The following is a 23,249-nucleotide window of genomic DNA, read 5'->3' on the forward strand; positions in this document are numbered from 1 at the left end:
ATATAAAGTATAAGTACATTCAATCATGGTAAATTTCGAAGTTACTGAGCACTGTAGCGCAAAGTTATAACGCGAAGCATGCGATTCCCGTAGTCAAAACAGTCAAGATGGCGCAGTTGAGACGCTGCTCCCCATACGGCGGCGTATCGCATATGCTGCCAGCCGGGTGGAACTGCGGTTTTCATTTCGCTTTCGTGTGACTGTCGCATTTTGCTCCCGAAATGAGCAACGTGGGGAAGGAAATTGCAGCCGTAACTAGCAGAAGACAGCCAAATGGGATGTCGTCTGCTAACTGAACGACAGTGAAATAACCTAACGCGGAGACGTCTCTGCCAAAGCGACAGCTGACAGGTCTTTCTCTGGGGAGCAGAGTGTCTACTGCGCTTCGCAACGCCTCCGTCTTGGTTGTTTTGACCTTGTTTTGGCAATCGCACCTTTTGTGTTATAACTTTGCGCTGCTGGGCTCAATCACTTCGAAATTTACCATGATTAAATGCCTTTATGAGCTTTATATGTAGACAATACAATTTGCCGCCTGCATTGAGTAATTGGCAAGCACGGCATGTCGGCGCGGGTAGACTTTTATAGGGTAAAACCCTGTACGTCTACACTGCTATAAAGTGGGCATTCTCACAAACCCGTATTACCGTGACAGTGACGAACTACTGATAGTTTGACAGCGTATGCGACTGATCTGATTAATGTTAACCATACGCATAGCGCAAAACAATCCAGGAAATCTCTTTCTGCTTTGTTTGTTTAAGCAGCACAAAGGACAGCGTCTATTTTTCGGAACAGGTCCTTTGTTTTATGTAATCGGTTTTTGTTTTCATGCTAACGGTCCGCAACTGTTTCAAAAATATCAGTACTGTGCAATATAAATAGAAGTATATGATAAGACTGATAATACAACTGGGAGCAGCGACTTCTACATTTTTGCAGCAAGCGGGTTTTCGACTGTGTCCAGCGGATATCGATAGCTCAAACTATCGATAGTTTTGAGCAAAACTATCGGGAATCAAATGAGTAGTCGTCCTAATCATCGATAGTACGTATACTATCGATAGAGTTTGGATGACTATCGCCCACGTGCTAGGGTGCTAGTAGTGAGATACCCTTACGTGCGCGGTTTGTTCTTCCAGTTCCCGGCCTGGCTCTGACCGGTTCCTTGCCGCTCAGCCACATAGCGGCCGCCCGATCGACCAGCGATTTATCCGTACAGGTTTTCATAAGACTTGGTATTCGTGAAACTCGTTCATCGTGATGTTCATCTTCTGATGATTCGTATTCTTCCGATGTTTGGTATCCCTCGTTGTCTTTGATGGGAATCTCACTCGTAGATGAGTTTCCTCCTTTCGTCGTCTTCCATGATGAGAATTGCTGCCTGACGAGGATCAGCGTTGTCTGGGAGTGTGAGATTACGTAAGACGCACTCTTCAAACAACTGTTGTGCTGGACGGAAGTCTCAACACCTTTAGATAGATGTCGTTAATGATATGTTAAGCTGTAATGACGTGACTATAATAAAGACACCCCCCACCCATTTTCCCCCAACACCCCTCCGTGCTTGGGATTCTGGATAAACCCCTGGATCGACCGTATATGTAGCATGCGGGTTCCCGGAAACTCCGTAACAGATCTTTGCAATCCCTTCTAAAGGGTCAACTCACGCGTAATGATTCTCACCGAAAATTCTCGTGCCTCGTTTGTCAAAGGGACTGCATACCTGGCTATATTCGCTATATTCCTCAGTTTGGATCTGATAAATGTTGCTATACGGAGGATATTACATACGCTCAACGCTCCCATACTTCCCTCCAGTTGGGTAAAAATCTGAAAGAAAAAAGAAGAAAAACGAAGCGCTTTATCCCACATTCCATAACACACGAGTGGAGCCTGCTTCTCTTTCGCTCCGCCCGCACCAGCAACATGAGATGCGCCGGTATTTATTATATTTCTATACACCGTGCATGAGGAAGGACCTCAAAAGACAAAAGATGTGGGCATACGCCAGGCGTCGTCTACATTTTCAGCGCGATTTCCATAAAATATGTACTTCATGGTCGTATCTTCTTTTTGTCGTGCACATTATTTAGGCAGCAGCAGCTTTGTGGCTTCTTTAGGAACGTCGATAGGCACGGAAAGAGAAAAAACAGGTTTTAAAAGTGCATATTGACGGTCGGGCTGTGTCGTAGTGCATACCGATGGCGGCAGTGTCTATTTTTCGGGTTTTGTCTGCTGAAGGCGCGTGAGTTATAGATGGTCGTTATGGTCGGTTAGATGATGTTGTGGTGGTGGTTGCCGGTTAGAGGTATAACCACCGTGGTATAACTGAATAAAAAGGCTACGCTTTTGACTCTTTTGCATCTGACATCACTATAGGATACCGTGACAAATTTCATACCAGACAAATACTATTTACACCATACTGGCAGAATTATAACACCTTTGGGAGTGTTCGTTGCAATATCATAATTCATAGACAATGTTACAATGCTAATGCAGGTGCATAGTGGTTATGACAGACTACGCTTGTGACTCTTGCATCTGACGTTGTAGTATTCTGTGACAAATTGTGAGACTACTTATACGACATACTATACTGTACTACAGCATAATTATAACGCATTGGGGAGTGTTAATTGCAATCTTATTGAAATTCATATAATAGCAGCTCCCCTAGATAAAATCCCCGAAGGCTATCACGCGCGCTCAGCAGCTCCAACCGGCTCAGCGATGGAAGTATAGCGAGATAGCTTAGGCAGACGGAGCTTTTCTACAGGAGTTCGTTCATTCGGTAAAGTCGTCGGCGATACGATATGACACTTCTACGAATAGCGCTTCGCAGTTATTTCCGGTAATATATATCAGTCATGTAACGATCGGTGGTGCTCTTTGCATGGCTACCGAATCGTTTGAGTTCCTCCCACGAAATCAAGGTGATGAGAGAATTGAATAAAGTATACGTGAAGGCCACGGACCATCCCCTCATGTAGCTACGCAGTCCATCATTGCGATACACCTTCAAAATACAGTCGATGAAGCCGGAATAGTAGATGCCTCGACCCCGCCTGTCCACGGGTTGGAGGTACATCCGCGTCTTGATCATGTCCAGGGCTGAGCTAAAAGGGGCGCTGGCAGCGCTAGACGCCAGCGAGGCTACGACGACGGCGAAGAGTTCATCTGTTCCCTCACTTCCCGTCGAGGTAGCCATACGTTTGAACTGGACAAAGGAGGCCATCTGCACGCCTGAGCCCATGGCCACGCGAATGATGTTTCCAGTTGCGGCGCGCCACAGGCCACGTCGTAGACCATGTGAATGGTAGACCTTTGGACGTGTTAGAGAGAACAGAGTTTGAGCTTGTGCTGTATTTCCACAAACAGCGGTGTGGAGCCTAGGATAAACGCTAGATTCTAGCTAGAGATATGCCGCGTTTACATGAATTCGACAGCAGCGTATCGAATCGAGTCGAAACCGGAAACACTATGTGCCACCGTTTACATGGATACAGGTCCAGGGCGAAGATTGCGCCTTTTCCGGTGTCCCGCCACATTAACACCGAAAGTCAAAACGTCGAAAACGTAGCGTCTATGCGACATTCTCACGCGTATACTTCAGAATGGTCCCTGCTGTACGGGTGCAAGCCCTTAGCCCTGCTGCTCCTGTCCGTGTAGACTGACCTACACAAACTGAGCGTGGCTGGGAACTCCCTAATATCGCCATCACGTCAACCCGACTAGCAGTAGTAGACAACGCAGCCGACCCGCGGCGAATGGCCCTTCTAATAATCATCTCTTCTTCCATCTTCGATGCGCATCTTCTGTTTACACGCACTTTCTGAAAACGCATCCACCGTCGCGATCCACCTGTGTGACATGTGTTCAGCGGACTGAATACGCTCTCCCAATGAATTGGCCAGTTTACATGGGCGGATCCGACTCGACAACTAGATACGGTACGCTTGCGTCGTATTCATGTAAACGCAGCTTTAGTATATCGGTATGTAGTGAGGCCTTACCACATTGCTGCTACCAATCAACTTATGGTATTGTAATTAATAAGGTGCCAAGATTGAGCGCGTCCGTATGAAGAGATTCCAATGACAATGTTCATGAACACGTTCTGCTTTTGCAATATACTGCGTAGGTCCGTCCGAAGCTCTATAAGACCACGTGACCACAGAAGTTTACCACCACAATGGTTGTATCGAGCTACCGCATTTGAACGTGTTGGGCACAGTGCCCAAATATGCAGCAATTTTTTAATATTGCGTGTAACAAATAGTTACAGAAAAGAATCTGCTAAGCAGAAGACAGCTCACGAGTATCTATCCTGTTCACAGCGCACGTCTAAAACAGTATGTGTTAGTTGCTGCAGGAACAACGGCCGTGGTTCCCCAAAGCACAGTAAACCAATGTAAACCGATCAAGCTGATGGAAGGGCTACAACATATTACTGCAGCTAAAGCAGCAGCAGCATGTGGTGCCATTTGTTGTGCCATTGCACTGCCATGCCCGTTTCATGTTCAGGGAAGCTTGTTTGCCCTCGGTTATTTGCTTTGGGGACCATAAATCCCGATTTACGTTTGATCAATGGCCGTTGCCAAGATCTTTCCGGGGGGGGGGGGGTAAACAGCGCCCCCAAGAGGGGGTCCCCCTTCACCTTTTCTCCTGGAGACGTACGCTGTGGGCTGTGCGGGTGCTCAGAGGTTCAGATAAAGACATATCCTATAAATAAGGAGCGCACAATTTTCACAAGTGACCTTGGATCTGCAGGGAGGGGGTCACGCCCCCCTTGCCCACCTCTCGCTGCTCCCACGGCTCGACCAGAGCAGTTTTCGATTCCTCACCCCGCTCAGGCAGCCCAACGTGTTGGTGTAACCGTGCTGATGGCCGACGGCGATGACGGGCGAAGACCTGATCTGAAGTTTGCACTTAGCCAAGTTCAGGGGACTTCCTAGAAACGAACCAACGGCTCCACAAACGGCTCCCGAGATAAAACTTAGGTTCACGCTGGGTTCCAAGTTCTCATCGAGGGTCAGCCCCAAGTCCTCAAAAAACTGCGGAAGATACATCAGTCATCATGTAACACGTGTGCATAGTCAAGGTACAGTATTCTTTAGCTCTGTCATGTAAATCTGGCGTTATGAAGGAACGAGTTTTATTTTTCTTTGGCATAGTCCTCCTCGCAGTTTCTGAAAGGTCCTAGTTGTCTCGCGATGTAGAGCCATCAGTTATCGCAGTTTGTCTGTCAAGCCCAACGGCAACAAGCGCCTTACTGTAAACGCGCTGGCACAACAACGAGCTGAACTCCTGCAAACACTGCACATAGAACGAATTGCAGTGCATGTGATTATATAGTTAACATCCGCTATTGATCGGTGGCCACTAATCTCCATGATAGTTAACATTACAAACTGACGTTGTAAGTCCCTGATGCGACACTAGAAGTGCCGTATTTTCTTGCTACGAAATGTAAACATGTCATGTCAGTGTCTCAACCCTCTCTCACACTGTTGTTACCGCAAGCACGAGTCGCTCGCGTTGTAGCTATGTACTGACATCGAGGACAGTCGCTGTGAATAGCCATAACATGGTGGGGTGGTTTTATAAACGTGACAGGTCCTCTCGCGAAGTTCGTCTGGTTCATGCTATTCTTAAGGCTCTCGGAGCTCGGTAGAGGACCCTGTTTCCACCAAGGGTGCTCTCAGGCCGACATAGGCCGCGGTGTCACCTCAACTGGCATATGCCAGGGATGTTAAACGCCGCAGAGGAGAACAACAACGAGCCAAAGGTTCTGGCACGCAGGCTCCCCCACCAGCATTGGTATATTCTAATCGTGATATGGTGGAAGAGATAGTTTCTACCTCTACGCTCTGTTGAATGCCCTTCCAGCCGTCCTTCATGCCTGATGATACATCATCCCCTGTTATGCCTTCTACACTGCAACCCTGCTCGCCCCATAGTCGTATAGTCCCATATAGTCATATAGCCACATAGTCGAATAAGTTACACGGACAAAGCTAAGACGAGATTGCTGTTGTCATCGGGGCCGTGGTCACCGCCAGAGACAGCATATAACGAAGTATATGACGCGGTCGGCTGTTTGCCGCGGATTCCTGCAGCCCGACCACGCTTCATCCGCAAACTATAGGACCACTGACCTGGAACAAGCCTAGGCGAACGCCGTGTGTGACCTGACAGTACAAGAGACCCGGCACGATGCCTTTGTAGAGACTCAGAAAGCCGTCGTAGCGACGTATGAGTAGCAGAGCTTGCAAGTTGCCTCGATACAAGACCTTGAACTGACCCCTCAGTCGCCACGTCTCGTTCTGCACGGCGATGCGAGTACGAGCAATATCCACGGGGTGCATCAGCAAAGTAGCGACGCTGGTACCGAGCACTGCCTCGTACAGGTCACTCACTCCGACCACTTCAAGCTCTTGTACAGGGGGTGTCTGCGTCCAACCAATTGAGAAAAATATCGTTCAGCCGAAGGCGGACGGTGCTCCGATGAGCACCTTTACCTGACGACTGGCACAACACTTTTAACAGCTCTGCCCTCACGATTATCATGTAGCTAAGGAACGGCGATCCTACACACCGTTTTCCAGCCAGCCTCACACCCAGCGCTTTCGTACGCAGCACACTCCAGCAAGGAGGAAAGCGATACAAGGGAGGAAGCATACGGCAGGTGTGCTTTCCTTCTCTCTGGCTTGTGCGGTAAACAGTTTTCGACGTGCTCCCCCAGCTAGACGGCGCCGCGCTTCAATATGGCGGCGTGCACGGGAAAACGGTGTATAGGACAGTTTAACCTCATCGTATTCAGCGTCAATCTGGTGTTTCTCTTAAGTCCTTCTGCTGTGTGAATAGCATTTGTGCGATGTCTCAGTAGCTTCCATGTTTCCAACGTCAGTATTGTAAATTGCACGTGGCTGCGAACGGAACCAAACTTCGCCCGACCCGAGTTTATTCACTGACATCACCCCTCCAGGGGGCACTAGCTTCGAAGAGGCGAAATCGCCGCCATGATATCCGTAGGTCCCTCTAAGTTTGGTTCCAGTTTTCGTTCGCTGCCATATGCTGTTCAGAGGACTATTAACCCATTCTGGGCCGATTTTTTTTTTTTTTTTTTTACAGCGAGGGAAAAATTCAGAATTTTGTTTCTGGGCTTCCCAAGACATAAGGAATACATGACAAAAGTTTTGCGCTGTTCATTATAGCGAATTGACATATGATTCCTGTGGAAGTCATTGGCCAAAAAATGTGCTCCCCTCCATAAAATAGACGAACCGACTAATTGAGGCACACTGCATTCACTGCTAGTCCAGTCTTATGGCCAAAACCCTAAATTTTATTCCACACAAAAATCACTGTTACCTGTCCTAATCAGAGATATTTTGGCCCTCGAGGGCACATGCAAAAAACGTGCGCTTCGCTGACCCAATCAGCTCCGAGGAAGACGAAGACTACGCTCCAGTGCCGTCTATGCGTGGAATTATGAAGTATTATCCTTCCGCGAGCTTTGGCCACGGAGAACAATAGTTTCGGTTTCGTTCGCGAGGCTTGATAGACGAAACTTTATTATGATTCCTGTAGGAGTCATTGGCCCAGAATGGGTTAACGTTGAAAACATAAAAATACTTTGATGTGGTGCAAATAGTATTCACACTGTACAATAACTTTGAAACACCAAACGTACGGTGAATGCGATGTGTGCAAAGTCCTAGGCAATCCAAACCCGAGGACCTACATTATGGCGGCAAATCTGCTAGCGACAGTGGCGCTCTCCTGCGGATGACGTCATGTGAATAAACTATTGGAGGCATATCGAGATGATAACTGACGATATCTGGCTTACTGCAACTACTAGCAAACAGACCTATCACTTTTCTTGAGGTCGTTGATTCCTTCGAACACCACGGAAACCACCATGTTCATTCTTTTGCAATGTTGTACCTTGCAGAAAAACGTAACTATTTCCGCCGATTTCCGCCCAGACCCCCCCCCCCCCCCCCGATCTGTGTAACCTATCCTGACCTAACCTAACTATAATGCGCTTACCTGACCTAAACCAAGGCTCATACCTTTCGCAACATCACCCATCCGAAGCCGTTAGGCTTAGCGTGGCCGTGTTTTTCTGTGCTTCAGATGGTGTTAATGAAATGCATATAAAAAAGGTTCCAGACCATATAATTTTATAATTACTATATTTTTAGACTCGGTATATGGTCTTCTCTCACTTCCATGCATTATTTCACTTTTAAACACACTCACCAACTTCTAAAAGCCACCAGTCCCACTGCTATAGTACAGCCCGTAAGGATATTCGATATTTACCATTGTTATAGCAGCCTGTAGACTTGAAGCCTCTAAAGTAAATTTTCAGAGAGCTACACACTGGTCAGGTCAAACCCGACCCGTCGAACGTTTCTTCTTCTTCTTCTTCGTTGCCCGTGCTGCCAATATTCCGCGTGTATAGGGCCATCCTCCCATGATGTTTCTCTTCCGTTCCGTTAAAGGAAAAAGAATACAGTACAATAACAGAAGAGTATGCTGCGTGTGCGAAAGAATAGTACAATAATACAATGTCAATGACAACAACTGCGCCCAGTATGTAAATAGCTGTGGTCAATCTCACTTTGTGGACCACTGCCAGTACCTGTGAAGAGGAAGATGAAGAACAGAAGCTCCTCCTCCTTCTACTTCGTGCCACTATAGCGCCACACAGCTTACCTTACCTTACCTTACCTTACCTTGCCTTGCCTTGCCTTGCCTTCTTAGCTCCTTGGCCAATCTCCCCTTGATGGATAATGGCTAGCGTCTGAGGTGGAAGAAGAAGTAGTAGAAGCTTACACTTGGCCAATCTCCCTTGGTCGCGGAGGTTACCCGGGTTTTCAATAAACATACCCCCCCCCCCCCCGAGGTCCGTGGTCCGTGGAGGTGACCGGCTATGCTGTCTGGGTGTTTTCCCTCAACAAATGTCGACACAGTTCCCTGTGAAGTTGTCCCAGGACGTACGAGGCCCCCTGCGATAGTCGTGACGTTGCCTGCCTGGGCGTGGCCTACTACAGCAAGCAGTTCCATGCTCCATCACCACCGACATCTCTTGATGTATGACCAACGCTCCACCCTCAAAGCTCTCTTGACCCTTCTGGATACCATAGGATTTCGATCCTTATTGTGAAGGGGCTCATTATTTCATTCCCTGCATCACCAGCAGCAATGGGGTAGAGTATCGACCCTGGCGATGAAACTTCCCGTTCATCATCTCACAATGAAGTTGATGTTGATGGATGACGGCCCGAGTCTCAGGAAGAAGCACATTACGGTCTAGGGGTATTAGGCATCGATATGGGTGGGCGAATGAGAGGATGTAGGATGAGTGACGCCATTAAAACCTTCCTTGGTAGGTGAAGGTTAGTGTTGGAAGAAGAAGATGATCAAGTGAGGTCAAACATTGCGCTTTGTCCCATCCTCCTGTTTTCGAAAGAAGAAAGATCTTCTTGTTTCACTTTGCAGAGAAGAAGTAAATATCAGGAGAATCCCCTCCTCCTTTGAAAAGCTTCTCCCCCTATCGAACTATCTCTCTTCCGCCTTTTCTGCTTTTGCGTCCTCCTAGGATCTGGTGCCGCCCTTAGAGTCCTTGTTGTCAATCTTGGTACATCTTGTCCAGCGGCATATTAGCGATATTATCATTAGGTGGATTCCTGGTCACCGTCAACTCACCCTTAACTGACACTCTCGCTAAAATGTTCCTCTCTGGCGATATATATATGTATTGGATCTCCACCCTGTTCTTGAACGTACTTCCGTTGCCAGGTATAGAAGACCCACAAGCCTGTCCCGAGCGACCCCCTATGAGCATCCCTCCTTCTCGTGGAACCCTAACCACTGCAACTCAAGACAGACAAGAAGTCTGGTTGACGTGAGCCCGATGCCTGGCACTACCCCGAAATTTTTACCTCCACTGTGCTGGTCGCTCTTCGTCCCCTCTATGCTCCCACTGTGGCTGGGATAGAACGGCCCAACCCTTCGTGCTCCTCTGCCCTCTTTACAATCAACTCCGTCACACGCCTATCTGTACAGCTGCGTTTATTGGAAGCCCTCGTCTGTTTAGCTTCTCCATATCGCGCTGTGCAACAGGTCCGTGGCAGCAGATCTCCTTCTTCTTCTTCCACCAATCAAACGATGGCATCCTTCTCTCGAACCGCTTCTAGACATCTCTTCATTCTCTCCACCACTCACACGTACACGCATACCCATATACATACATACACACATGTGCACGCACATACGTCATACATACGTCAGATGACACCTGTGTTCATATTGTGGTGACGGTTTAAATAAGTAACTAACTATTATCTGAAAAAAAATGAAAGAAAACAGTTGTGGTGGAGGTGCTTCTGAAAGTGCTTGCCGTTGTCTGCCTCAGAGAAGAAGAAATATAATGTCGATGGTCTCGGGCGTCACCAATTCACGAGCCCACCCGTGTTAGCAGTGTTCGTTCGTATTCTCTTTCAGTGTGGAAGCTGTTCTGGCACATCAGCCATAAGAAGAACTCGCCGAACCATGGACTCTGGAACCGACACTAGAGTGGGTGAACCGTTTCTTTCTCAAGGGCAGGCACTGCGATCAACGAGTTAATCACGCTGATCTGAGACTTATTAATGGTAGCTTGTCTACCCTCAACACACAGTTCACATGTTTCGGCTGCTTATGGATTTGACACGTCATTGACACCAGAAATACGTTTCTACGCGGTTCTGTAGGCGTTTTTGACGAGGGAGAGTTACAGAATTGTAATTGGGCGAAAATAAGTAACCTATACACTTGAGTTGAAGTAACATTTATTTTTTATACTTTTATAGCCCAAGAAGGACCCTTCTAGGAGGTCAAGTCATTTCGTTCGTACCGCTTCTAGTGAAACTGTTGGCGGGACATCGTCACCTGTGAGTACGCATTCCGTTCTTCTTTCCAGGTCGGTTCTTCTTTCCAGGTTGTGTTGGAACTTAGAGCTATTGAAAGTAGAGCTATTGGAGTAGAAGTTACCGTTGCTTCAATTACATCTGTAGCCCAAGAAGGCTTATTCCAGGAGATCAAGCAAAGCAAGTCGAGTCGCTCATGGCGCTTCCGCTGAATCGACTCGCGGGCCGCCATCTCCTGTCCGTACATTTTCTGGTCTTCGTCTCGCGTTATCTCATTTACTATTTTTTATGCCAATGCTATAAAATATAAATAAGGAAAACCTTTGGGTAAAAGTAGCTGTTCTTTCACCCTTTTCTACAGCCCCATGAGGTATATTCCAGGAGGTCAAGCAAAGCAAGTCGAGTCACGCGTGCTGCTCCATCTGAAATGACTGACGAGCCGCCTTCAGTTGTAAGTTCACATTCAGTTTCTATATCTACTTCACGTTTTTATAACATTACCAAGTCCACTATCAAAAACTTGCGTGTAATATACACGTGATCTCACGACGTCAGTCACATTCCCCTGAATCAGGATGTCGCAAAACCTGCAGAGAGCAACGCGTTTCAACGGATTCTTCACTCTACACCATGTAATGTTCGTAGTTCCATGTAGTTCAGCAATCACGCGACAGTACTCTGCCACTCTGTAGTTCCTGCGCACACTTGCTAGAGATGCCGCGCTTGGTATCTTCCATAACGTAAAAGCGCTAAAACCAGGACGAACACAGACACACACAACATCGAGCGCTCGGAGTTCCTGTTGCAATGAATATAAGCACTTGCCATGTGACATGTCAGTAAAGTTGTTGAAAGTGAGCGCTCGATGTTGTGTGTGTGTCTGTGTTCGTCCTGGTTTTTAGCGCTTTTACGTTATGGAAGTCTATCACCAACAAGCCCAAAGGGATGTTTTAACGCGCTTGGTATAGGACGGTGAAAGCAACAGCTTCGTATGTTACGTGTAATTCTACGTTTTATTCCACAAAGAAATCCCGGAGAAGCAGCAGGTTATCTCGTCGTCCTAGCTCACCGGGCGAAACCATGCGTAGTGGAGCCACCAGAACGGGCCACCGCAGCTCACTCTGGGAACGCAATTCCGACTCTCTTGAAGATGCTTTAGAGCGGGTGTCAGCTGCTCAAGCTGCTTTCGAAGACTCCAGCCGTGTGCGAACCATTTCTCAACCTAGAGGCAGCACAACCAAGTTACAGAATCTTGGGCCCCTTCCGCGTAGCGGCGCCGGGACGTCGACCCCGCTTGCAGGGTATGCAGAGCAAGTGTGACCAATGAATATATCAGTAGCATTTGATGATCAGAGTCGTGCCTACCGCACTCCACGCTAGAAGTTGTCTATGCAGTTGTAGAACAGTGCTGGACAAAAGCTTACGGAACACGCTCCAGAGTCAGAGTTGCACGCTGGCAGCGAATGGGACCGTGCGGACTTCGAGACATGTATTTAGGTGACCCAGTCATCTGTTTGCAAGTCAGTACGGTCCCTTCGCTGTCCGTAAGTCCATCCGCTTGTGGCGTGTCACTTTAACGAAGGAATTCGTCGGAGCATGTTCCGTAAACTTTTGTTCAGCACTGTACCTCTAGTTTTCACCGGATAATGCTATCTGACCTCGTATAGCAGAACAGTACCATAATACGTTTGATGTAACCTGCAGACACCTTTTGCGCTTTACGCTGCTTCGACGCAAAAAAAAAAAAAAAAAAAAAAAAACAGCTGAATTTCAGGATGTTCACAGAGTGTTCTTCAGGTATTTTTTCCCTACTAGCGACCCCACGTAGGGACGTCTGATGTCTGCAGATATTGCCGGTATAAAATTCGGTGATGTTACAAATAACTGGCAGCGTCTTTGGGCATTCTGTCATGCGATAGCTTTTGGAGCCATCTTCGGGAACCCAGGCTCATTTCGGTGCCATTGTGGCTTCCTTTTCCTCTCTCCCCCTCTCTCTCTCCGCCGCTGTCACGGATGGTTGATATCTCGTCTCGCATTTAAACAAAGCTTGCTCTAACCTCCTGTGCTCGTCCCGGTTTCATTAGTGATTCATTTACTCCCGTTTTCTTCCACTTCAGCAAAATCCTGATCGTCGTCCTCCTTCTAATAATCTCCCTCTTGGCACTCCTCTACCACTTGCTTCTATCATCCGACTCCAATAGGGTAACGGTCGAAGCAAAGTGGAGTACCTACCGGGGCACCCAAGGAAACTTCGATGGGCGGCCGGTGTTCACATTCATGGGTATCCCGTTCGGCGCGGACATGTCGGGCCAACGACGATTCCGAAAGCCTCAAGCGGTGCAGGCTCCCGAAGTTCTCCAGCACGACGCCACAAGGGCTAAGCCCTCGTGTAACCAGGCACCTCTCGTGCTCAATGTTGGCCAGAAGGTGAGTGCAAGAAGGGGCCACATAGTTTAGTGATTCGGTAAATTTCCGATAGTTGCAAGCTCTAGTCATTTCAGACATTCCATCAGCATTCAAGCTGTCACTATGGACTAAAAAAACATTTAATTTAGTTCGTGTTATAAATTAACCTCACTCAAAGACTCCTACGCTACGCGAAATATGAATGCCCTCAGTAGACATCACGCGCTTCGACGATATTTTCAAAGAAGCCTCAGAACTCTACTGTTTCGAACTCTCCAAGAGTATAGGTGACGTCACCGTTGGCTCTTGCGTCGTTCACATAGCAACAATACATGCACCACCCCTGTCTCCTCTCTTGCCACTACAGTACTACTATATTACAGGAGGAAACACAGTCGTCTGCTGAAACATCCGAAGAGTGCCTGTACCTCAACGTATGGACACCGTCGCTTCCTTCTCGTGGCTCCAATCCCAAGACCGTGCTTGTGTTCCTCTACAGCATTGCTTTCAAGTGGGGCTCCAACAACGATTACAATGCCACGCCACTCAGCGCGCTGGGAGACATCGTCGTCGTCGTGCCCAACTACAGACTTCATGCATTGGGATTTCTGGGTAAGAACAAATGCGATCAACCAGGGGCGCTGCCGGCTTTCTGTTTGCTGACTTAATAGGACGGGACGTGTGTGGCAGCAGCAGAATCGCCGTGCTAGCCACGAAAACACATTTACTTCACTGTTCTACAGTCGTCAAAATGCTTTGCCGTTCCATCAACATTCAGCGTACATACCAGCAACTTTGGGTTGCATAGTAATAGGCAGCAGGCGATCGGTGAATTGTTGCGAGAAGTGGTCGTATATATGAATGGCAGATCCGGTAGCGATGTAGCGAAAAACAGCGGCACCTGTGGTCGGATCGTGATAGTGCTGCTTCCCTGGGGTGCAGTTCCTGGTGCAGTTCCTGGTGCAGGTGAACGCCCTAGTAAGGTTACGTTTACCGCCTGGTCGAACCTAGACTAAGATACCATCAAACGGATGATGAAGTAGGAATGGTGAAGGCTAACTATTGCAGGAGATGGCACAGAGGACAATCCGGGCAACTTGGCGCTGTACGACCAGCTGCTGGCGCTGGACTGGGTCCGAGAGAATATAGAGGCTTTTGGAGGCAACATATCGTCCATTGTTCTACATGGCTACGAGTCCGGTGCTGTGTCAATCGGGTACCATATGGTGTCTCCCCATCAGCACTGGGTGAAGAACACTTCAAGGCTAATACTGCAGAGTGGATCGCCTTTCCAGCTGTACAGGGTGTGTGTAGTACTCACCTCTGCTGTAGCGGTAGTGGCATCAGACCACAGGGCAGTGACGTCACTAGGGGGATAGGGGGTGGAGTCCTCACTGGGTGACTCCATGGAAGGGGGTGACGCTCCGCACCAAATTAGTTCTTTCTCCGCGGCAAGAGCAGTCCTCTACGTGCACGTGATTTTTTGTCTGCCTGTGATATGACAATGTGTCAAGTACCGCCTGTTCTTAGAAGGTATCCATTATAGGGAGGGATTGAGCTCCCCCACTGGGTGACGCATACTCTATAGTGACGCCACTGCTATACAGGGTGACACAAGACTGCGATGACTCAAGTGTGGCAGACGATATCGCTATCAATATATCACTGCTTGTCAATGCGAAGCCATACCAATGCCATCATGTGCTTGTACTCACTCTCACGGTCCGCGTCCGCATGTATACTTGAAGAATAACACGTCCATGTCATACCTGGTCGGCATTCTCGGATGCCCAAGTACTGGATGGGCGTGCCTAAGGAACATGAATACAGAGGAGTATAGGACGCCCAGCTTCTACCGGGCTTTTCACTTCGGTCCTTATTTCCACTCGAAGTACCTGCCAGAGCACCCTCATCGGTTGCTGAGAACAACCCCCATAGCAAACAAGCAGGTATGGTAATAATGGGAAGTTGAGAAGTGTGACGATTCAAAGTGCTGTGCGATGCAATAAGAGGGAGCGGTCCCTGCCGGTTGTGAGATACTAGTCGGAGCCGGGACTCAATTTTATTACATTACCGTGACAGTACTAGGCAGCGTGAAAGCTATTGCTTGATGTGACTGATGATGTGACTTGACGTGGTAACTGCGTTCTAAAGCCACCTGAAAACGTGGCATGGAAGTGGGCAGGCGGGAAACATTCTACTGGAATTCGGCGAACTGAGCTAATGCTTCCCGACAGCGTTAGTTAGCCGCTCTGTTATAGAACCGTTACATGCGTGGGAGTTTCTGCTGGGACGGCGCTGTACGTCTTGAGACAAAAGTTTATGGAACACTGGAGTGTCTGGACACCCTAGCATCAAACAGGGAGCGGACACACGTACTGAGAAATTGATAACTTGCTACCCGTGTTCTCTTCCTGATAGGCAGGGGCCCTTCCGATAAAGAAATACGCCATTGCCGTGTTCCGTATACTTTTGTCCCAAGCTACAAGAACGTACCACATGTACGCAGGTTTTACTTGGCAATGTCTTGGACGAAGCCAGTTTCCTGACTCATGTTCTCATGTTGCGACTGCGACAAGGTGTAAACATAATCGCCGAACCAATGATTACTTTGATCGTGAGGGAGGAACTGCTGGCAGCAGGTGTGGAGAAGTTTGATTCTGCTCGACAGGAGTATGCCAATGACACCATCTGGAACAGTAACTCGGGCGGCGACGCCGCCAAGGAGCTTTTCGGCGACGCCTTCTTCAACTGCCCAGTACAGGTTCGAACATCAGTTAAATATTTGTAGAAGGTCTCTTACACTCTGTGCCTATGATAAGCTGCTCAATCTTACTGGCCTACACAGATCGATTTCCCAACCTAATTCACTGCGGCCGTACGGATAATCCGCCAGCTTTTCCGCTGAACCCTGACTTTTGCCTTGTGTGTGCAGTACCTGGCCGCACACTTAGCCGAACACGGAAGTTTTGCCTACAAGTACGTGTGGACGCACAAGCCTTCCTTTGGGCCCTGGGCGCTGGAAGGGTTCGGTCCCACCCAGTACGATGACCTGGCCTTCGTGTTTGGCACTCCACTTCTGGAAGGCTCTGGGGCCACAATACAAGAACACGAATTGACTCGCCGCACAATAGACCTTTTCAGCAACTTTGCAAAGACGGGGTACGAATATATAGGTGGTCAAACTTCTCCGTGTGAATTTCAGTCGGCTCTGTACTGGGTCTACACACAGCAGGGACTGTACAGCTCCTGTCAACTTTAATAATAACACTGAAAAAATATGGTCTCGTTCCCAAGCGCGATTACAACAACCCTTGGGGACATAACGAAATCTTAACTGAACAAAATTGTGTTAGTTTAACGCAAGGATATTGTTCACCTAACATTTCCTCAGTGCCCCAGGGTGACTGTTATGAGGTCCGGAAATGAGACCGAACTTTTTTCAGTGTTATTATTTGACTGGAGCTGTACAAAGATCCCTAGACAATTCAGGAATCACTCATATTACCTTCGAGAATCGTCGTTCGAGAAACAACTACTTTATTTTGAGATGGGGAGTGGGGAGGTTCATCCCCAGAAGCGATACTCTACCCCATTGCTGGTGGGGATCTGGGGAATGAAATAATGAGCCCCTTCACAATAACGATCGAAGTCCGATGGTGTCCAGGAATGTCCATTCTTGCTTTGCTTTGGATAGGTGTGTACAGTCTTGTACATTAACCATGTGTTTGTCCTCTAGAGAGTTGCCGATGGTACAAGGAAAGCCCTGGCCGAAGTACACAATGTCGGATCCGTCAACTGTCGAAATTGGAGCCAAAGAACTGGTCTTGAACGACTCCTACCGTGTCCAGCACTGCCCTTATCTCAAGGGGTACATTATGAAATATTCGTGAAACGATTCGATTCACTCGTGTCCCTATTCTAAAAAAAAGTCATGCACGAAAAAAGATATGCCATAAACAGTTCCTATACGCATAACGAGGTCTTGTTTATTCAACGCGATACCGCGTGTGCTTTTGTAACGACTAATAACGAGCAAGTGGAACAGAGGTTGAAGCCTTGCATTGACTCTGACCTTCAGCATGGGCCCTCAGGAACGAGGGGCGCATCCAGACCACCGGTTTGGAGAGGGGGGGGCGTAGTGGGGGAGGTGAGAAGGGAATGTATAAACTGACGTTTTAGTGGGGGGGGGGGGGGCGATCGCCCAACTGCCCCCGTCGGATATCCGCCACTGCTTCGAAGAGACCGTCAAAACCTCTGGATGCATATTCGTATGCTGAATTCCTGGCCGCTATAGTACATTCACCATGTGAGGTATGAGTGGATGGTTAGAATTAACGACCAAAAGGTGACTGAAGCGACCTCACCGTTACCGGCGCGGCAGAGAAGCTAGATGTGACGTCAGCAGGAAGCGATCTTCCCCGTTGCGTACTGGCTTGGTGCAACATTGGACTGGGCAACTGATGAAAATGACATCAGGCAGCTTGTTGGGGTCGTTTCGGGTGGTATCACGATGCTTTTTTATTTATATTATTTATTTATTTATGTAACGGGTATCAGTAGGAGTCCTTTAATCAACCAACCGACCAAATCAGTCTTCAATCTCGAACCCTGTGCCCGTGCTCTACGTCGCGAGATGTGCCTTAATCGTCTTTTCGTCGTCTGCTACACTATCCCCCCTTTTGACAAAAGGAATAGTTCCTCCACGGAAATTAGAGTGTGTTGCCATCATCCAGGTAACGCGCAGGTTTGCGAAGCAACGATCGGGGCCGGAGGTTATAGCGTCGAGGTACATCTGGAGAAGGTGGAGGCGAAGGTGACGGGACGCCGGAGGGTGTGTTAGTTGGAGAGTCATCAGTTGAACTTCTTGTGTTGAACGGGGACTCATCGACGTCACCACTCGGGGACTCACTACTGGACGTTTCACCGGGGCTAGTGCATTTCCCATCCTCTCCAGACGTCGTAGTAGGCGAAACATCAACGCCGTCCAAAGGCTGCACAGAGTGACCTAGTCTGTTCGCTACTTGGACGCTACGTTCGGAGGACGAGCTACAGTCAGGGGACAAGCTTCCGCGGATGACACTGTCGCCCTCTGTCTCCGAGTGCGCGGGTAAACTTATGACGTGTTCGTACGTGTCGTCCGACGCGGAAGGTGGTGTGCTGTAGTCGCTGTGATGTCCGTGGTTCGCGCTGTGTGCCTCCCACATGCGGCCGGTGTTTAACGGCTTTAAGCGGTTGTGATGGACAACGATCCGCTTCCGCTGGTTTCGCTGGTCTTGGACACGGAACACTGCATTGGGTAGCTTCTCGATGATCTTGTACGGTCCCTGCCACGGCAGGTGGAATTTACGGCACGTCCCTCGCTTAATAGCCGGCGAGTGAAGTAGGACCAGGTCACCGACGTCGTATAGGTACTCCGAAACACGGCGGTCGTAGTAGGATTTCTGGGTTTGCTTCGCTCGCTGGTCGTTGGCTAGCGCGGTGCGGTGTGCCTTGGTAAGGTTGCGGAGATGCCTGGTGTGTGGATCACTACGATGAACGTGCTCGAAGGTATCTAAAAGTAAGTCTTGCGTGGTGGTCATTTCCCTGCCGAAGAGAAGAAAGTGCGGAGTGACCCCGGTCGACTCGTGGACGCTCGAACGATACGCCATCAGCGCGAGCGGTAGCCGCACGTCCCAGTCTGTCCCTTCATCACAAACGTAAAGGCTCAGCACGTTAATGAGGGTCCGATTGAGTCTTTCTACCAGGCCGTCTGACTGGGGGTGGTAAGGAGAAGTTCTTGTTTTGTTGATCCCCAGGACAGAACACATTTCCTTAAAGACGTTACTCTCGAATGACCGCCCTTGATCGGAATGTAGGGCGGACGGCAAACCATACCGACTGAACACATTTGTGATTAGACAGTCCGCCACTTCACGGGCTTCCTTCGTACGTAGCGGAAATGCTTCGGGCCACCGTGTAAAGTAATCGCTCATGACAAGTATATATTTGTATCCTAGCGAAGTCTCTGGGAGAGGGCCGACGATATCGACAGCGAGTCTCTCGAACGGGTTTGTGGCCGATTCGGTGACAAGAGGAGCTCGGGGTTTCGACGGAGGTCCTTTCCTTGCAGCGCACAGGATGCAATCGGAGCACCACCGTTGTACATCATGTTTCATGCCGACCCAGAACCACCTCTGGCGGGCCTTCTCCAACGTTTTCCTGACGCCAAAATGCCCGCCGTCGGGGGCGTCGTGAGCCCTACGCAGTGCGTCAGCGACCATTGAAGCGGGCAATACAGGAACTGGCCTTTGGGCTCCTTTAGGGCTCCAAGCGAGGCAACCATGTTTGAGGAGCAGGTTCCTTCGGTGTCTAAGCAGAGAGTGTACTGGTGGTTCAAGCGGGGGTGTAGTGGCAATTTCGTGAGAACAGATGCGGATCACATTTCCAAGTACGGGATCGGTGCGCTGCTCCGCGCGAAGTTGTTCGTGGGTGAGCTCGGGTGCCAAAGTTGTGTGATTGACTGTGGATGCGTTGCATTTGACCCATGTGGGATACCTCGACAACGCATCAGCGTTCGAGTGCTGCCGGCCCGGACGGTGGACGACCTTGAAGTCGAACTCCTCCAACGATTCTATCCACCGGGCTAACTGGCCTTCCGGTTCGTTGAAGCTACGAAGCCACTGGAGGGCACTATGGTCAGTTCTACAAATGAATTCGTGGCCGAGAAGGTAGTGGCGGAAGTACCGTGTAAAATGAACGAGAGCAAGCATTTCCTTTCTAGTCACGCTGTACTTGCGTTCTGCTTTTGTCAACGCTCGACTGCCGTATGAGATCACTCTCTCAACACCATCCTGAGCTTGGGCAAGAACTGCACCGATGCCGGCGTCACTGGCGTCGGTGTCCAGGATGAAGGGTAGAGTGAAGTCTGGATATGCCAACACAGGAGGCGAGGTCAGGAGACGCTTGAGCTCACTAAAGGCGTTGTCGCAGCTTTCGTTCCAAGTGAAGGCGGTTCCCTTGGTGAGTAGCCTGTTGAGAGGAGCGGTTACAGCAGCGAATCCCGGAACGAACTTGCGGTAGTAGGACGCCAGCCCTAAGAAAGAGCGGAGGTCTGCGATGTTGCGAGGGGCGGGCCACGTCAAGACCTTCTCTATCTTAGCCGGGTCAGCGGACACCCCGTGGCGGGACACTTCGTGACCAAGGTACAATACCTTGTCACAAAAGAAGCGGCACTTAGAGATCTTTAACTTCAAATTTGCTGCACGAAGGCGTTGGAGAACGGTCTGCAAATGGTCGAGGTGCGCGGCTTCTGACGTGCTGAATATGATAATATCATCAAGGTAGCAAATGCAGAAGGGGAGGTCAGCAAGAACTTGTTGGATGAGTCGCTGGAAAGTGGCGGGGGCATTGCAGAGTCCGAACGGAAGGACGTCGAACTCATACAGCCCATAATGCGTCGTGAATGCTGTGTGTGCTCTTGATGCAGGATCCATTTCCACCTGCCAGTATCCTGACGCGAGGTCCAGCGTGGTGAAGCATGTTGCACCGGAGAGGAGCTCAAGCGTGTCGTCAATACGGGGCAGGGGGAAAGCGTCCTTGGAGGTTACAGCGTTGAGTCGTCTGTAATCGACACAGAATCTTTGAGTGCCGTCTTTTTTTTTTACCAGCACAATCGGGGCGGCCCACGGGCTACAAGAGGGTCGAATGACGCCCATGTCTAACATATCGTTTATTTTCCCTTGGACGACTTCTCGGCAGTGTGGTGGTATCCGTCGGGCTCCAACAGAGCTGGGCATCGATCTCCGGGCAGGGTGGCCCACCGTGAGTATCCCAGGATGGTGACAGCCGAACCGGTATCAACGAGCATAGTCACCGGATTACCCTGTATAAGGCCCGGCACAGTGGGAAGCGGATGCCCGTAATGCTGCGGGTACGACAGAAACGTGTCGGGGATGTGTGGACCGGATGTGTCGGGGACGTGTCGATGAAATGGAGGTGATGCGGGGGAGGCCCGTGTGTTGTCTTCGTGCCGTGTTATCCGAGGGCCAGGGCGGATAACACGCTCTAGTTTCCCCGTCGTGCTGATGCCCGATAACCGTAGCGACGGCTACCATAGCGGCCGGTTGGACAGTCACGAGCGAAGTGGCCGGATGCCCCGCAGTTAAAGCATCTTGAAAGGACATCGTCGACCTTGTTAGCCAAGGTATCTAGTCTGGTGGCTAGGTCATCCACACGTGCTTCAAGTGTGGGTGTAGGGCGTAGAGACTGTGCAGACTCTGTGGCCGAAACAGTAGCGGCTGAAGCGTGGCACAGAGAAGACACTCGAACAGCGAGCTCCAGCGCGTCTTCAAGCGTCTTAGGCTTCGACAGTAGTACCTTCTCTCGTAGCGGCGGCGGAAGCCCGATGACAAACTGGTCCCGCGTCATCGCGTCTCCGGCCTCTTTGGGCACATCTGGATAAGCTTTTGCAAAGAGATCCAACAGATCATAAGCGTATGCGTCGAAAGGCTCGCCGGGGAGGAACGTCCGGCTGCGGAAGCTAATAGACGCCAAATCTCGAGTCGCAGGTGACGTGCACTTAGCGGCGAGCGATTTCTTCAGGGAAGCGTAGTCGGGTTTGTCTTCGGCAGCAAGATGAGTAAAGGCGCGGAAGGCCCTACCACGAAGACATGTCGGGAGGAACGCTGTGCGCTGAGGGTCAGTCCAAGCATTCGCAGTGGCGCACGCGTCGAATTGTAGAATCCATTCCTGGAAGTCTGTGGAACCGTCATACGGTGCTGGGAGAACGACTGGGTGGTGCTGGGAGACCGAGGCGGGAGCAAGGGGATTGCTCTGGGCAGCCGGCGTATTCATATCCCACCGCTGCCACCAAATTGTAACGGGTATCAGTAGGAGTCCTTTAATCAACCAACCGACCAAATCAGTCTTCAATCTCGAACCCTGTGCCCGTGCTCTACGTCGCGAGATGTGCCTTAATCGTCTTTTCGTCGTCTGCTACATTTATTTATTTTTCGTGAATTGCGCGCGCGCGTTGAATGGAAAAGATAGGACATATTTCAAACAAAAGACATCCTTGAGAGTCATTCTCCAGCGATAACTCAGATTTGTCGGGGGTCTCTTCATGTTCTTGACACATGCGCCGATGACGCACATAGGAGACCAACTAGATTTTCGCGTTCCGAAAGCCACCGAAGCAGGCGACAAGCGGTTGGGGCGTGAAGCGTGACATATTTCCTGTTGAGCGCGCGATCCACCGGGCGGCTGGCGCTGGCAGAATAGTATTGACGGTACTTCTAATTAGTTCGGGGGGTGCGCTTGTAAGCAAAACACAGACGTGCTCCCAATTCGGGAAACTACCTTCCTTTTTTTCGACTGCCATCATGCTTCCCGAAACTGCGCATGACGTCGGCGGTTATTCGTGGGCAGGGATGGGCAGTATTTAAATACATTTTAATTAAAATACTATTTAAAATATAAATGCATGTATTTATATATAAAGTACAGTCTGGAAAAATGTATTTATAATTGTATTTAAACACGAATTTTTAAATGCTCCTAATACAGAATATACTAACTCATATCTAAAGTTTCCCTACATTTGACCTTTCGGGAAGAAGGGCAAGTTTGGGGCGCAGTTATGCCGTGTTTGCGCTAGCATGCGCAATGCGACAAGCCATTTTAGATGGCGAGTTTTTCACTGTTGTTGCGGACAACGTCGCGATTACCCGATTACCGTGTTGTATGAAACATCTTTGAATTTAATACACATACATTTGTTCATCGGCACCTGTGGAGATGCTGTTCTCCTTTGCAAATCCGATTGTACGGCCGAACAGAAGATGCTTAAAAGATGCAGTGTCTTCGAGAAACTTATAATACTAAGACCGCCACGATAATCTAGAAAATAAATGCTATTGTTCCTTGCTGATT

The 23,249-nt window shown here is 49.3% G+C and overlaps 2 protein-coding genes across 3 annotated transcripts; one reads left to right on the forward strand and one right to left on the reverse strand.

The window, feature by feature from the left end:
• Nucleotides 1–2,357: 2,357 nt before the first annotated feature.
• LOC135367911 (solute carrier family 25 member 35-like) lies at nt 2,358–8,459 on the reverse strand. Its single transcript, XM_064601010.1, has 4 exons — nt 8,341–8,459; nt 6,165–6,458; nt 4,851–5,060; nt 2,358–3,328 (listed from the first exon to the last, which is right to left on the reverse strand). The coding sequence occupies exons 1-4, from the start codon at nt 8,341–8,343 to the stop codon at nt 2,849–2,851; spliced, it is 987 nt and encodes a 328-aa protein (XP_064457080.1). The 5' UTR covers nt 8,344–8,459; the 3' UTR covers nt 2,358–2,848.
• A 2,011-nt stretch (nt 8,460–10,470) lies between these two features.
• On the forward strand, nt 10,471–17,287 carry LOC135367913 (acetylcholinesterase-1-like). Of its 2 annotated transcripts, none has more exons than XM_064601011.1 (11): nt 10,471–10,599; nt 10,875–10,955; nt 11,293–11,382; nt 11,958–12,232; nt 13,049–13,358; nt 13,721–13,949; nt 14,406–14,641; nt 15,086–15,286; nt 15,847–16,101; nt 16,273–16,499; nt 17,077–17,287. In XM_064601011.1, the coding sequence occupies exons 1-11, from the start codon at nt 10,576–10,578 to the stop codon at nt 17,228–17,230; spliced, it is 2,082 nt and encodes a 693-aa protein (XP_064457081.1). In that variant the 5' UTR covers nt 10,471–10,575; the 3' UTR covers nt 17,231–17,287. The 2 variants fall into 2 exon arrangements, with proteins under 2 accessions (XP_064457081.1, XP_064457082.1); XM_064601012.1 differs by having other exon boundaries at nt 14,418–14,641.
• Nucleotides 17,288–23,249: the final 5,962 nt, after the last annotated feature.

The sequence above is a fragment of the Ornithodoros turicata genome, chromosome 9 (genome assembly GCF_037126465.1).
Source record: "Ornithodoros turicata isolate Travis chromosome 9, ASM3712646v1, whole genome shotgun sequence".
NCBI classification, from domain to species: domain Eukaryota; kingdom Metazoa; phylum Arthropoda; class Arachnida; order Ixodida; family Argasidae; genus Ornithodoros; species Ornithodoros turicata.